At 52.8% G+C, this 15,134-nt stretch overlaps 1 protein-coding gene across 5 annotated transcripts in view; it reads left to right on the top strand.

Moving 5' to 3' along the window:
• LOC149313327 (sideroflexin-5) overlaps positions 1-15,134 on the top strand; it is a 112,742-nt gene that overhangs the window by 48,051 nt on the left and 49,557 nt on the right. For all 5 annotated transcript variants that reach the window (XR_016281376.1, XM_089526463.1, XM_089526461.1 and 2 more), the window contains 3 exons: positions 1,502-1,555; positions 12,938-12,994; positions 13,276-13,341. Coding sequence is in view for 4 of the 5 variants with exons in the window: in XM_089526463.1 (XP_089382589.1) it covers positions 1,502-1,555; positions 12,938-12,994; positions 13,276-13,341 (177 nt within the window). In the remaining variant the exon portion in view is untranslated. The remainder of the gene's footprint in view (positions 1-1,501; positions 1,556-12,937; positions 12,995-13,275; positions 13,342-15,134) is intronic.

Genomic DNA, 15,134 nt, shown 5'->3' with positions numbered 1-15,134 from the left:
CATCACCTCTGCCCGCCGTGCGGGCGAACTCTGTGCCTTGCGGAGGGACCAGCCCTTCCTGAGGTTTCACAAGGACAAGGTGGTCCTGCGGACAGACATTACTTTCTTGCCTAAGGTTGTGTCTGCTTTCCACATGTGCCAGGACATTGTGTTGCCTACTCTCGCTTCCAATCCGACTTCAGATGCTGAGCGGAGCCTGCACTCTCTTGATGTCAGGAGAGCGCTGGCGTTTTACCTGGACAGAACTGCTGCCTCCAGTCGGTCCGAGAGACTTTTCCAATGCTACTTGGAACCGAAGAAGGGGTTGCCTGTCTCTGCGCAGAGGTTTTCCAAATGGGTGGCCGGTACCATCCACCTCTGCTATGAACTGTTGGGCAAACCTCTCCCGGGCAGGGTTCGGTCTCATTCCACAAGGGCAATGTCAGCATCCTCCGCATTCCTGTCGGGGATCCCTTTAGAGGATGTCTGTAAGGCTGCTGTTTGGTCCCAACCTCTGACTTTTATTAAGCATTATAGGTTGGACACCAGAGCCATCCGAGACGCAGCTTTCAGGAGGGCTGTGTTGGTTTCAGGGTTGCATTGATTGCACTACTGATGGTTTCTGTTCTCAGCATTTATGTACATAATGCCACTGTTTTACATTCTGTTGAATGTTGGTTTGCACAGTTTAATGGGACTGGTCTTGCATGGCCGCATGTTCCCTTCTCAGGTTTTGCAATGTGATTGCTATGTTTGGTCTGTGCATGAACAAAAAGACTGACCCTTTTTATGGTTCAAGGTGTTTATTGTTGCAATAGATATACCTTTGGTTTACCATAGCTTTGGTTTCAGGACACTCCCTCCGCCGCATACCTAAGCTTGTCAGTCTAAACCCATTTGTATGATTCGCAGAGACCACGAAGAAGAAGGACAGGTTGCTTACCTGTAACTGTATTTCTTCAAGTGTTCATCTGTGAATACATACAAATCCCACCCGTCCATCCCCTCAGTGTCCTGCTCTTATTGGCTCTTTCCATCGCCTGCTTGGCGGAAAAAATTGCGGAACTGGGGAAAGAGCGGGAAGGCAGGGGCCTTATAACGGGTGGGCGGAGTTACCGCCAAAAAGTTTCTATATGTTGCAAAGTAAACTTTGCCCAGTGATTCCAGTAGGTTCCGAGCAGCACTGCGCAGGCGCAGTGAAACCCATTTGTATGTATTCGCAGATGACCACTCGAAGAAATACTGTTACAGGTAAGCAACCTGTCCTTACAAATGTTCTATGTAAGCATTTTTCAATGTTTTCATGCTGTTGATCTATCATTCTTATGTTAATTTTTGCTTTTTCTAAATGAATAAGTTTTATTTTTTTAACAAAAAAGACCATGGAGGTCACGGGAGGGAATTTGTTCCCGGAGGCAGATGCACACCTCTCTTGCAAATGATTCACACTTTCCAGTCTTTGGGCTCCTCCTTTCCTTCCTTCCATCGTCTCTTCTAACAGTTCTCTCTTTTTCTCTTGCAGGTTGTTGGTCTTCTCCTGCCAAACCAGACACTGGCGTCCACCGTCTTCTGGCAGGTAATGGTTCTTTGCCCATCGTCTCCCATTCACAAAGTCTTTCCTTGTGCAAACACCAACCAAATTCTAGTTTTCATCTTGGCTTTTTGGGAGAAATCTTGGGGTTTCCTTCAGCGGGTGGAAAGGAAAGTTGGAAACTGTCCCACAAAAGGACCCGTTTTGCATTGAGGAGTAAATGTGATGAAATTGCCAGCTGCTTAGAATCATAGAATCATACAGTCCTTGAATTGGAAGAGACTCCAAAAAGGACCCTGATCCAGTCCAACACCATTGTGCCATGCAGGACTCACAATCAAAGTATCCCCATTGAGAGATGGCCATCTAGCCTCTGTTTAAAGACCTCCAAGGAAGGAGACTCCATTACAATCTCCGAGGAAGGAGTGTGTTCCACTGTTGAACAGCCCTTACTCTCAGGAAGTTCCTCCTAATGTTGAGCTGGAATCTCTTTTCCTGGAGCTTCCATTGAGACTCTGTGTCCTATTCTCTGGAGCAGCAGAAAACCAGCTTGCTCCCTCCTCAATATGACATCCCTTCAAATACTTAAACAAGGCTACCTTTTCTGTGGAAGTGCCTGTTGAGCTCCAGGAGCCCTTTGTTGTGGTTGTGGAGATGTGCTTGAAAGTGTGTGTTTGTAGCAATGGTCACTGGAGCCTGAAGATTGAAAGGAATGCAGAGAAAGGCCTTTCCGGAGGCAGAGGGAACCTGCAAATGCCTCCCCTGACTCTGTCTGAAGAAGCTAAAGAAATGACACAAATAGATGCAATACTAGTTCCTTTCTAATATTTTTCTATGGGATTGCAGATAGTGAGCTATGTCAGTGGAGTGTGTCGGTGTGTGTATCCCTGGATGTCAATGCGTTTGATAAATCAGAGCTGGATAAAGTAAGTTAAATAAATACTGCAGATCGTTTAACTTCCAGTATTAAAAGCCAAGGGAACAAGCAAGCTTGTTTCTTCTTCGTGGTCTCTGCGAATACATACAAATGGGTTTTACTGCGCCTGCGCAGTGCTGTTCGGAAACTTCTGGAATCACTGGGCAAAGTTTACTTTGCAACATATAGAAACTTTTTGGCGGTAACTCTGCCCACCCGTTATAAGGCCCCTGCCTTCCCGTTCTTTCCCCAGTTCCTTTTTTCCGCCGCGCTAGCTGCTTCAGGGAACTTCGCTCGCTTTAGCTTGCATTTGGAATCACTTTCGTTTTTGACCTCGGACCGTCTCTTGACCATTCTTTGTCTCCCGCCCCTGGTAACTTCGAACTCTCGGACTGCTGACCTCGTTTCTGGACTTTCCCTTTCAACTTGTCGACTTCGGAAAATGCCTGCTCCATTTAAGAAGTGTGATGTTTGCGGGGGCAAGGTGCCCATCCAGGATTCTCACTCCTCCTGCCTTCTCTGCTTGGGCAAAGAACATGACACAAAGGCTTGCCCACTCTGCAAGTCCCTCTCCTCCCAGGCTCGCAAGAACCGTGAGTCCCGGCTGACTTCGGCCATTGCTCTGGGCAAGGTTCAGGAGGGAGGCCCCCGTCCATCATTGGCTTCTTCAGCTCCGCCGGCTGCCTCATCTTCCCGGGCGAGTGTCTCCAGCGTGGTGTCTGCCCCACCGATGGCAGGTTCGTCCACCACCACCGATGTGGCCCGTGGTTCACGAAAACCCAGTGCCACCGACAAGCCCTCCAAACACCCCCACAAACAGTCGGGGTCTGAGGGTACCGAGCCCAAGGAAAAGCCCGGGAGAAAGCTGTCCCCGGAGGGCTCGCGCGTGAAGGAGTCTGTGGAGGCCTCGTCGGTCCCGACTCCGTCCTCCAAGGCCTCTTCGAAGCCATCTCGACACGCCTCCGAGCGGCCCGAGACGGGTGCATCCTCGTCAGGAAAGACTGCACCGGTGGAAAAGGCTAAGACATCTAAGCCTCAATCCACAAGAGCTGCCGTCCTGCTGGACCTGCCGGACAACCCGTTCTTCCCCCCTGAGGATCGGGTCGAGACACCACGGTCGTCCAAGAAGAGGCACCACAAGGACACAACGGAGGGCTCTGCACCAAAGAGGCCTAAGTCTTCGAAGGACCACGCCGGGTCGGAGGTCTCCTCCAAGGGAAAGGAGCGCGCTTCCCACAAGCAGCGCTCTCCGGCGAAGAAGGTTCCAACACCAACCTCTTCGCGCCCCGATGGCTCGTCCACCTCGCATGCAGCCACTGTCCTGGGCACCCCGCTACCGTCGACGGTCGACTTTGCCCGCGCCAATGAGTTGCCAACTGAGCTCCCTCGGAGATTGTCACCTTCGCCTTCCATCCACTCGGAGGTCGACGAACCGACGGAGAGGGACACTGACATGTTTTTTGACCCCGATTCCGGGAGATACTACATGTCAGTACCGAGGGAGACTGCCTTCAGGGAGTTCACCTGGCTCAACCTACGCCCGGTGGCCCCCCAAGATGACGAGCCTGCCCTTTCCCATGCGACGGCCTCAGCCTCTGCACCGTGTCGCTCTCCCACAGAGCTACCGCCCTTGCAGATCCCAGCGCGCTCGGCGACTCGAGTCAGGGTCCCGGACATCCCGCTCACCTCTGACACCGACTCTGAGGGGGAACCCTTGCTGCCGTCGGGAGAGCCTTCCGACGACGATGACACCTCCATCCAGGCGTCTCCACAGCGGATGCACCACCCGGAGCCTTCCTCCCCCACGGATGATGTGCGCTCTTTTAATGAGCACATCATTAAGATGGCAAGGGCCCTGGACATTGAGCTCTCCTACCCCGAGGAGGAGGCTCGGGATCCTGTGGAACGTCGGGTGCATGGCCGGGTGCCCACACCCCCCTCCATCCCGTTGCTGCCCTCCATTGAGTCCATTGTCCGGAGGTCGTGGGATGCGCCAGCTTCGCTCATCAGATCCTCAAGGAAGATCGAGTCCCTCTACCGGATCTCCCCTTCGAGCTGCTCTTGGTTGGCCGATCACCCCAAGCAGAACTCGGCAATTGTAGAAGGGGCGCAGCAGGGCTTCGTCCCCAAGCAGGCAACTTTCCCAGTTGACCGGGAAGCGAAGAAGGTAGATGGTCTGGCCAAGAAGGCCTACTCGGCAGCAGCCCTCGCAGTCAAGGCCATCAATAAATAATAAATAATAATAATAATAAAAGTTTTATTTTTATACCGCCGTTCTTCAATCAGGGCGGTGTACAGCAAGGTCAACAATACAATACAATAAACATCCAAACAGTACAATATATTAAAAAACCCTATCACAACAAAATCTAACATATTAAAAGTATTACAACCTCGTGCCGGTCTGATACTGGCAGAGGGAAGGGGGGGGGAGGAGAGTACATATTCAGGAGGAGGTATTCAGGGGTAGGCTTGTTTGAATAAATAAGTTTTCAACCCCGTCTTAAATTGAGGTAGGGAGGTGGCTGTGCGGAGCTCCATTGGGAGCGAGTTCCAGAGGCTGGGGGCCGAGATCGTAAAGGCCCTCCTAGAAGTCGAAGCTAATCTGGCCTCCGGAACTCTTAGAAGTTGCTGCCCCGATGATCTGAGGGTGCGGGGCGGATTGTATGGGGAGAGGCGGTCCATCAGATACCCTGGGCCCAAGCCATTTAGGGCTTTATAGGTAACGACCAACACCTTGTATTGCGCCCGGAAGCGAATAGGCAGCCAGTGCAGGTCTTTAAGCACTGGGGTTATATGACTGGCCCTAGATGTATTAGTGACCAGTCGAGCTGCCATATTCTGCACTAATTGCAGCTTCCGGGTATGATACAAGGGTTGCCCCATGTAGAGCGCATTGCAGAAATCCAAGCGAGAGGTTACCAGAGCATGTACAACAGTTTCAAGGTCCTTCCGGCCCAGGTAGGGACGCAGCTGGCGTATCCACCGAAGCTGATAACAGGTACTCCTGACTGTCGCATCCACCTGAGATGTGTGGTGGAGCGACGAGTCAAGGAGCACCCCCAGACTGCGTACCGAGTCCTTCACGGGGAGCGTGATCCCGTTCAGGACGGGTGGAATTACCGCCGTCCCTGGACCAGGAGAGCCTATCACAAGTACTTCCGTTTTCTCTGGATTCAGGCAGAGTCTGTTTTCCCTCATCCAGCCCATTACCGACTCCAAGCAGGCCACAAGAGGAGAGATGCCATCCCCGGTCACTGCGTCAGTCGGAGGCATAGAGAAGACTATTTGGGTGTCATCAGCGTACTGATAACCCCGCGCCCCATGTCTCCGGATGATCTCTCCCAGCGGTTTCATGTAAATGTTAAATAGCATAGGGGACAGAATGGCTCCTTGAGGGACCCCAGATGTAAGGGCCCTCTTATCGGAGCACACGTCCCCCAGCTGCACCATCTGGAACCTCCCAGAGAGGTAGGACCGGAACCACTGAAGCACAGTGCCCCCGATTCCCACCTCTACCAGACGCTCCAGAAGGATACCATGGTCTATGGTATCGAAAGCCGCTGAGATGTCCAAGAGCACTAACAGGGACACGCTTCCCCTGTCCATGCCCAGACGGAGATCATCGACCAAGGCGACCATGGCAGTCTCAACCCCATAGCCCGCCCGAAAGCCGGTTTGAAATGGGTCTAGATAATCCGTTTCATCCAGGATTGATTGAAGCTGGAGAGCAACCGCCCTCTCGATCACCTTCCCCAGCGCCAGCCCATGGACGGATCATTTCCTGGTGGAGGCAAAGATCAAGGCTTCTACCCAGATCCCTCCCGGGGGTGGCGGACCTATTCGAATGGTCCACCCTCGAAGGCTGATGGAACCCAAAAGGTTCCAAGAAGCCCTAGAGGGGTATATGGTTGGAAATGACGGCGATTCTGTTGATGCCCTGCCTGGTATCTGGGATACCGGTCTCTCTAGGGCTATACACAGTATCGCTCCCAAGCGCCCTCTTAGGCCTGCTTCCAAATGTAAGCCCTGGTATACGGAAGACCTCCGGGCGCGGAAGCGGGTTCTGCGACGGCTACAGCATCGCTGGCGGAAACACCTACGCTTAGCCGACAAGGCTCTCCTAGACAGCCTTTTGGAGGACTACGGAGAGGCGATACGGGCAGCTAAGAATTTGTTCTATGGTGCTCGTATCGCGTCCGCGGAGTCGCGTCCGGCAGAGTTGTTCAGGGTAGTCAGGGAGCTAACTCAGCTCCCTCCTGCCCCGAACCAGATCCTTGAACCTTCTAAGGCCTGTTGTGACCAATTTAACAACTTCTTCGCGGATAAAACCTCTCGGATAAGCGAAGGTCTTGAAGCCAGCATTAGAGCAGAACCTAGAGCAGAGGTATCCAGAGCTTCCGTGGACTCAGTTATACTGGATCAGTTTGAGTCGGTTAGTACCGAGGATGTGGACAGGATCCTTTGAAGTGTTAGGAAGACGACTTGCTCTCTCGATCCCTGTCCCTCATGGCTAGCGGCTCAGGGGGGACCGGTTGTGACCTCACTGTTACACCGGATTATTAATACATCTTTGAGGGATGGGCAATTTCCATCTAAATTGAAATTGGCCATAGTAAAACCTTAGTTAAAAAAGCCCTCCCTTGACCCCCTGTTGCATAACAATTATCGGCCAGTTTCACTATTGCCATTTCTGGGGAAGGTGATCGAGAGGGCTGGTGCTGGCTATAACGCCTGCATGGGGGCGTACATCCAGACACTCATGGAAGGGATCTCGCCACTCGTCCCGGACGTCCCAGACGAGACCCAGCGACGCCTGGTAGAGATCCGTGATGAGGCCCATTCGATCGGCAGCTGGCTCATCACTGCCTCCAGGAATGTGGCTGACTGTGCAGGACGGGCGATGTCGGCTTCGTTGGCTCTGCGCCGGCATGCGTGGCTGAGGGGTTCGGACCTCAATGCCAACGTCAAGTCAGCCATAGAGGACATGCCCCTGGATGGTAGCGGCCTCTTCCACGCCGAGACCGACGAGCGCCTGAACCGCAAGTTCAGAATGAAGGCGGCGGCGAAGAAGCACGGGATGTCATCGGCTCCCATCTCGCCCTTCAGAAAGAGGCAGCGCCCGTGGCAGCCGCAAGGTCAGTCACAGGGGACCTTTCAACAAGACCGTCAACCCCAGCAGCAGGGCTCCCAGAGATGCCGGTACCCCTCTCAGTCCTCCTCCTCCTCTGGCCGTCGCAACTTTCCTTCCCGGTACCGAAAGTCCCGCCGGCAGGACACCGACCAGGGGAAGAAGAGAGCCTGAAGGGTTGCAGCGCGCTTCGTCTCTCCTTCCTTTTTCTTTTTGGACATTTTGAGGCCCTTTGTTAACACCTGGGCCTCTATAACATTGGACTCGTGGGTCCTCAACATCGTCCGTAGGGGTTATGCCCTCGAGTTCCAAGAGCTCCCCCCAACTGGAGCCTTCATGTCCACTCCCCCCTCGGACACCCTTCTCGACGAAGTGCGCACTTTGCTGGACAAGGGAGCAATCTCCCCTTTATCACCTGACCAGTCCTCCAGGGCCTTTTTCTCCAGGTACTTCACGGTACCGAAGGCGGATGGGGGCATCAGACCAATCTTGGATCTGAGGGAACTTAACCTTTTTCTTGAATACCGTCGGTTCCGGATGGTCACCTTGGCTTCTATTCTGCCGCTTCTCCACCAGGGACTGTGGTTCGCGACGGTCGACTTGAAGGATGCCTACTTCCACATCGGAATTCGGGAGTCCCACCGGAGATTCCTCGCCTTCGCCGTCGGCTCCACCGCGTACCACTACAACGTGCTCCCCTTTGGCCTTGCCACGGCCCCGAGGGTCTTCACGAAGTGTATGGCCCCGGTGGTGGCATACCTTCATCAGAGGGGCTACAGAGTCTTCCCGTACCTGGACAACTGGTTGTTTGCAGCCGATTCACAGCACGAGCTCCGAGATGCGGTCTCATTCGCCTTGCACCTTTTGGACTCTCTCGGACTGGTCGTCAACAAAGAGAAGTCCCACTTCACTCCGACCAGACAGGCCAAGTTCATCGGAGCCATCCTCGACTCCGACAGATGCTCCGCCTTTCTCCCTCCGGACCGTTTCCAGGCGTTGGTAGCATCGTTGAGGCCTTGCACCTCTCACAGAAGAGTGAGGGCCAGAGACGTCCAGGTGGCGCTGGGCCACATGGCGTCGACGACGTTCGTGACGCCGTGGGCAAGGCTTCGCCTCCGACCACTGCAGTCCTGGTTCCTCTCAGTCTTCTCTCTGATGGAGGACCCTCCTTCCAAGTGGCTCACGGTACCGAGACCGGTGGCCGCCTTGCTGAGATGGTGGCTGGACGGCCACAATGTCTGCATCAGGATGCCCTTCCATCAACCTCAGCCGCAATTGACTTTGACGACCGATGCTTCTCTGGAGGGTTGGGGCGCCCACCTGCTCGACCTGGTTGTCAAGGACAAGTGGTTGGCCCAGGACAAGCTTCTCCATATCAATGCTTTGGAGATGCTCGTAGTCGAGAAGGCCCTGAGGGCATTCGAGCTCACTGTCACAGGCAAGGTGGTTCTCCTCAGGACGGACAACACTACCATGATGTGTTACATCAACAAGCAAGGAGGCACCAAGTCCAGGACTCTGCTCGAGATCACTCTTCGCATCTGGGACTGGTGCATCCAGAGACAGGTGCTCCTCCAGGCGATGCACCTCCCAGGAGAGGACAACGAGTTGGCAGATCGCCTAAGCAGGTCCTCTTCGGTGTGCCACGAGTGGAGGCTCCATCTGGAGACGGTCAGCGACCTGTTCGAGCGGTGGGGAACCCCCCGGATCGACCTCTTCGCGACCGAGTGGAACAGCCACTGTCCCCAGTTCTGCTCCAGAAGGCAAATGGACGGATCCCTCAGAGACGCGTTCGCCTTCCTTTGGACGGGAGAGCTGCTTTACGCCTTTCCTCCCTTCCCTCATCACCAGGGTGGTGTCCAAGATGACAACGGACCGTTCGCATGCGATCCTGATCACCCCGTGGTGGCCAAGACAGCCTTGGTTCGCATCCCTTCTCCACCTCTCCCGGAGATGCTTCCTCCGCCTCGACTTCCGTCCCGACCTGTTGTCGGTCCAGGACGGCCAGATCCTGCACCCGGACATCGAGAGCCTGCCGCTGGTGGCCTGGAGGATACAGCCCTAACCGACCTGCCGGAGGCGGTGAGGACGGTGATCCTGGCTGCAAGGAAACCTTCCACCCAGCGGTCCTATGCCCTGAAATGGAAGAGGTTTAGCCTCTTCCTTGACCGAAAGGGCTTGTCTCCTGCTCAGGTGTCCACTCCAGTGGTGCTGGAGTTTCTGATGGCACTTTTGGATGAGGGGCTGTGCCTCGCATCCATCAAGTGCTATTTGTCTGCCATTTGTGCCAAGTACCAATTCGGGGGGAGGGCTTCCTTTTTTAGGGATCCCTTGGTGAAGGGGTTCCTTAAGGGATGTGCCAATTTGCATCCTCCTGTGTCGGTACCGGCGCCGGCTTGGAGCTTGGAGGCGGTACTGTCCGCGCTCCAGTCCAAGCCCTTCGAGCCGATGGCCACAGCGGACTTGAGACTACTGACTTGGAAAACCGCCTTTCTTGTGGCCATCACCTCTGCCCGCCGTGCGGGCGAACTCTGTGCCTTGCGGAGGGACCAGCCCTTCCTGAGGTTTCACAGGGACAAGGTGGTCCTCCGGACAGACAATACTTTCTTGCCTAAGGTTGTGTCTGCTTTCCACATGTGCCAGGACATTGTGTTGCCTACTCTCGCATCCAACCCGACTTCGGATGCGGAGCGAAGCCTGCACTCTCTTGATGTCAGGAGAGCACTGGCTTTTTACTTGGACAGAACTGCTGCCTCCAGTCGCTCCGAAAGACTCTTCCAGTGCTACTCGGAGCCGAAAAAGGGGTTGCCTGTGTCTCCGCAGAGGTTTTCCAAATGGGTGGCCGGTACCATCCACCTCTGCTATGAACTTTTGGGCAAACCTCTCCCGGGCAGGGTTCGGTCTCATTCCACAAGGGCAATGTCAGCATCCTCTGCATTCCTGTCGGGGATTTCCTTGGAGGATGTCTGCAAGGCTGCTGTCTGGTCCCAACCTCTGACTTTTATTAAGCATTATAGGTTGGACACCAGAGCCATCCGAGACGCAGCTTTCAGGAGGGCTGTGCTGGTTTCAGGGTTGCATTGATTGCACTACTGATGGTTGTGTTTCAGCATTTGTGTATATAATGCCTTTGCGTTTACATTCTGTTGAATGTTGGTTTGCACAATTTCAATGGGATGGGTCTTGCACGACCTTATCTCCCCTTCTCAGGTTTAGCAATGTTGTTGCTATGTTTGGTTTGTGCAAGAACAAAAAGACTGACTCCTTTTATGGTTCAACGTGTTTATTGTTGTAATAAATGTACCTTTGGTTTACCATAGCTTTGGTCTCAGGACACTCCCTCCGCCGCATACCTTAGCTTGTCAGTCTAAACCCATTTGTATGATTCGCAGAGACCACGAAGAAGAAGGACAGGTTGCTTACCTGTAACTGTATTTCTTCGGGTGGTCATCTGCGAATACATACAAATCCCACCCGTCCGTCCCCTCAGTGTCCTGCTCTCATTGGCTCTCTCCATCGCCTGCTTGGCGGAAAAATTGCGGAACTGGGGAAAAGAGCGGGAAGGCAGGGGCCTTATAACGGGTGGGCGGAGTTACCGCCAAAAAGTTTCTATATGTTGCAAAGTAAACTTTGCCCAGTGATTCCAGAAGTTTCCGAACAGCACTGCGCAGGCGCAGTAAAACCCATTTGTATGTATTCGCAGATGACCACTCGAAGAAATACTGTTACAGGTAAGCAACCTGTCCTTTCTGCTGCTCCAGAGACTAGGACATAGAGGAAGGGATTCAAGCAACAGGAAAGAGATTCTGCCCCAGCATTCATAGAATCATAGAGCTGGACAAGACCTCCGGGGCCACCCGGTCCAGCCCCATTTTGCCATGCAGGAAGTCACAATCAAAGCACCTCCTGCAACAGATGGCCATCCAGCCTCTGCTTAAGAACCTCCAAAGAAGAAAGAACCTGCTGACAGTGGAAGCCGCTGCTGCCTTGGAGGTTGGTGGAGTCTCCTTCTTTGGAGAGTTTTAAACAGAAGCTGGATGGCCATCTTTGGGTGCGCTTTGATGGAGAGTTCCTGCATGGCAGAAGAAGGGGGTTGGACTCGATGGCCCTTCTTGGGATCTCTTCCAACTCTAGGATTCTGTGATTCTAGAATGGAGGAAGCTTGTTTTCTGCTGATCCAGAGAACAGGACCTGGAGCAATGGGTTCAAACTACGGGGAAAGAGATTCCACCTAAACATTAGGAAGAACTTCACGACAATAAGAGCTGTTTGATAGTGGAAGATGCTCCCTTGGAGATTTTGGTGGAGTCTCCTTTGGAGGCTGTTTTTAAGCAGAGGCTGGATGGCCATCTCTCATAGGGAGGGCTTGGATTGTGTATTCCTGCATGGCAGAAGGGGGTTGGAATGGCTGGAGCTGGGGGTCTCTTACAACTCTACAATTCTGTGATTCCCACCATCCTGTTTTTAGGCCACAAATTACCCCCTCCCCCCTAAAAAAAGCTGATATGATGCAGCGTCTGGTGGTCTGCCATGCAAAGGCCTGGGGCAAGGGGGAAAGTGGTCTCCTGCCCCTCCAACACAATTGCCATCCCCTGCCTAAAACAGGCGGCCATCTCCTTCTAGCAAAGTGGAGGACCAGGTGAGGCAAAGCAGAAGCAAAGCTATGGGTCTCTCTCTCTTTGTGGCCCCTCCAGGGTGCATTTTATCATGAGACCCACACACTGCTGCTCTGCCTGGCTCTTGACCTCTAAGTGGCTCCCAAATCCAGGAGCGGTTAAGGGGTCTTCGTCCCTCGGCTGGTTGTCCACTTTGGTGGATTTGCCACGGCTTGGGCAGAATCCCAGTCCTGCTGTGGCCGCTTCCCTATGGTCAGTCTGGGGGAAAAGAAGTCAGGGAGGAGCATGGGGGTCCCAAGTGGCCCCTTGCCCAGTTGGAGAGGCTGTCAATGGAGTAGAGAAGCCCCAGAAGCAAGGGAGAGTCAAGCCTGTGCTGTGTGTGTATGTGTTTGTGAGAGAGAGAAAGAAAGAAAGAAAGAAAGAAAGAAAGAAAGAAAGAAAGACAAAGAGAGGGCAGTGACACCCCTTTCTGCCATGAGTGCCCCCTCCTGGGCCCTGTTCTCTCACAGATACGTAACAGCATTGTCTGGATTTGATAACAAAAAAGCCTCCTTCCGCAGTGGGAGGCGTAATTGGAAAAGCTGCTTTCCTGTGTGTTTTGCTACAACTCCTCTTTTGCAGCAATTGTGCCACTCTTGCCTCTCTCATCATCATCATCATCATCATCACCATCATCACCACCATTTTCAAACCCCCTCCCAGCCTCTTTTTTCTTCTTTTAAACTAGAGTTTGTCTCATTTTTTCTTCTCTGTTTTGTCCTCAGTGGTTGAATCAGAGCCACAACGCCTGTGTCAACTATGCAAACCGAAACGCAACGAAGGTGAGGAGTTATCCAAAATTTCGATTTCCCGAAAGTAAAAAGGAGCAGCTTTTGTCTGCTTTCCATCTACTTTCCGTTCGGGTTAACACCAGTTTAACAATGACGTTGTGTGAAAATCAACCCACCTTTGCGGGTTTCCCCCCGATTTAAACCCCCATTTCTGCATGGGATTTCCCCCATGTGAGAAACTCCTAAGAGAAGGGTCTTTTGGCGTTGGGGTAACTTCTGTGGGTTAATGTCCCCCCTCTTCTAAACCCTTTCTTTCTGTCTTCCTCTGGCAGCCTTCTCCAACCTCGAAGTTCATCCAGGGCTACGTGGGAGCTGTCATAAGTGCCGTCTCGATAGCAGTGGGTAGCCCTTTCATTTCCTTCGCTTTGGCCTTTGCTCCTGGGGCTCAGGAAAGTAATTCCTCTTCCACTTTACTGTGTCCCCAACCACTTCCCTTTGCACTATGGGTCATACTAACAGGTGGCACACTGGTCTACTTGACTCCCTGCCCTGTGGTCACCCAGCCCAGGCTGGGTCAAGAAGCCTTTGCGTCCTTAGTCCCTTCACATGGCTGACCCCCACAAAGGAAGGTGGAAGGAGGCCTCCAACAGGTGTTTTTGCCACTTTGCCTGGTGCCAAAAACCAGAGGGCAAGCAGCCTGTCTCTCTGTCTTTCCGCAGTCTCATTAAAGGCTCTGCTGTTAATTAGCAGCCAGTCGCCTCCTGGAGTGAGGCCATTAGGACTAGATGACCTGAAAAGCAGTGCCACTGGATTCCTTCAAGGGAGGCCCTTGCTCTCCTCCCCAGCTCACATCCCTCTGGGCTCAGGATCAGCACCCAGCAGAGAGGCTCTCCAAAGGCCTGGGAGCTCCGACATCCTGGGGCTCTTGGTTAAAACAGTTTGCAGGATACAACTCTGAATGCAGATGAGTCTGGAAAAGGCAGCTAAAAATGTGGCCCGCCACAATGTGCTCGGCTGTGCTGCTGCCAACCCCCTGGTTCCCTGGCTGGCGGTTCTACTGATGCCCAAATAGCCCATGTTACCCTTCCTCTCTCCAGTGAAGCAGCTGCTTCCTATAGGATTATGTAGGAAGGGCTGAAAAGGTACCAAAGATGAAGGGCAGGCAGAAGGGATGTAGTTAAGGTTAGAAATTCTGCCTCCACACCATGAAATTCTCCTTTAGTCTCCAGTTTTCTAGCACTGCACTTAAAACTTCAGCTGAGCCTTTAGAAATACTGACCCGAGTGACCAAGGGAGGCAAACACAGCAGGTAAAAGAGGAGGCCTGCAGGTGAATGTTTTTCAGTGGACTGAAGGAAAATTTCATGGGAGAAGAAGTAGAATTCTTTTTAGGGAGCAGCAGTGCCCTCATTCCATAAAACACCCCCATAGCTACACCCCCACAGTCCGTCCATCTTTCACAGGTCCTCCAGGCGGTATGTTCTTGCAGCCTTTTAGTTTCTCTCATGATGGGTTCAGGCAACTATGTCCCTCCAGGTGTTGTTGGACTGCAACTACCAGTAGCCCCAGACAGCATAGCCGATGGTGAGGGATTGTGGAGCGGCCATAGTTTGCCACATTCAACCCTATGGAACGGAGTGGAGCCATAATACTCCATTGCAATCAAGAGAAGACAATGAGGAGTCCAGGGATTTCAGCAAATGTTTTAGTCTTCCAATTTTAATCCCAGCCAGAGAAGCTTTGAGGAACTTGCAGACCTGGCGTTCTTTTGGGCCCTTGGATGAGCTCCCCAATTTCTTCCCCGTCCAGTTCCTCTGTTGAAGATGCTTCCATTAAGGCAACTGAAAAGTCTTCTCTCCCAGCTTATAAGGACTCTGCAGAATGAACAGCCTAGTTCAGACATTTCCACCTAGGAAAAGCCAGTTTACTCCAGCTGAAATGATCCTTAAATTAATGTTTTGTCTCCAAGATCTCAAGGCAGGTGTTGGGACTTAGTGGTGGAATAATGAGATTCTTTTTTCTGGAGGAGGAAGAAAGTGCAGCGAGGGAGATAGATGAGTGACTGGAGGAAAGCTTAGAAGCAGCAGAGATCCCAGGCTAGGATTCCAGAATCATTTGCAGAAGGAGGTAGGAATTCGCCAGTCTTTATACCTGAAGGCCATCCAAGGGACTAGGACCCTGTGTTTTATGTT

Source organism: Sceloporus occidentalis, unplaced genomic scaffold (assembly GCF_023333645.1).
Source record: "Sceloporus occidentalis isolate IW3139 unplaced genomic scaffold, rSceOcc1.0.p SCAF_5, whole genome shotgun sequence".
Classification (NCBI taxonomy): domain Eukaryota; kingdom Metazoa; phylum Chordata; class Lepidosauria; order Squamata; family Phrynosomatidae; genus Sceloporus; species Sceloporus occidentalis.
The sequence above is the reverse complement of the archived record's forward strand: the minus strand, read 5'-3'. Positions and strand labels throughout refer to the sequence as shown.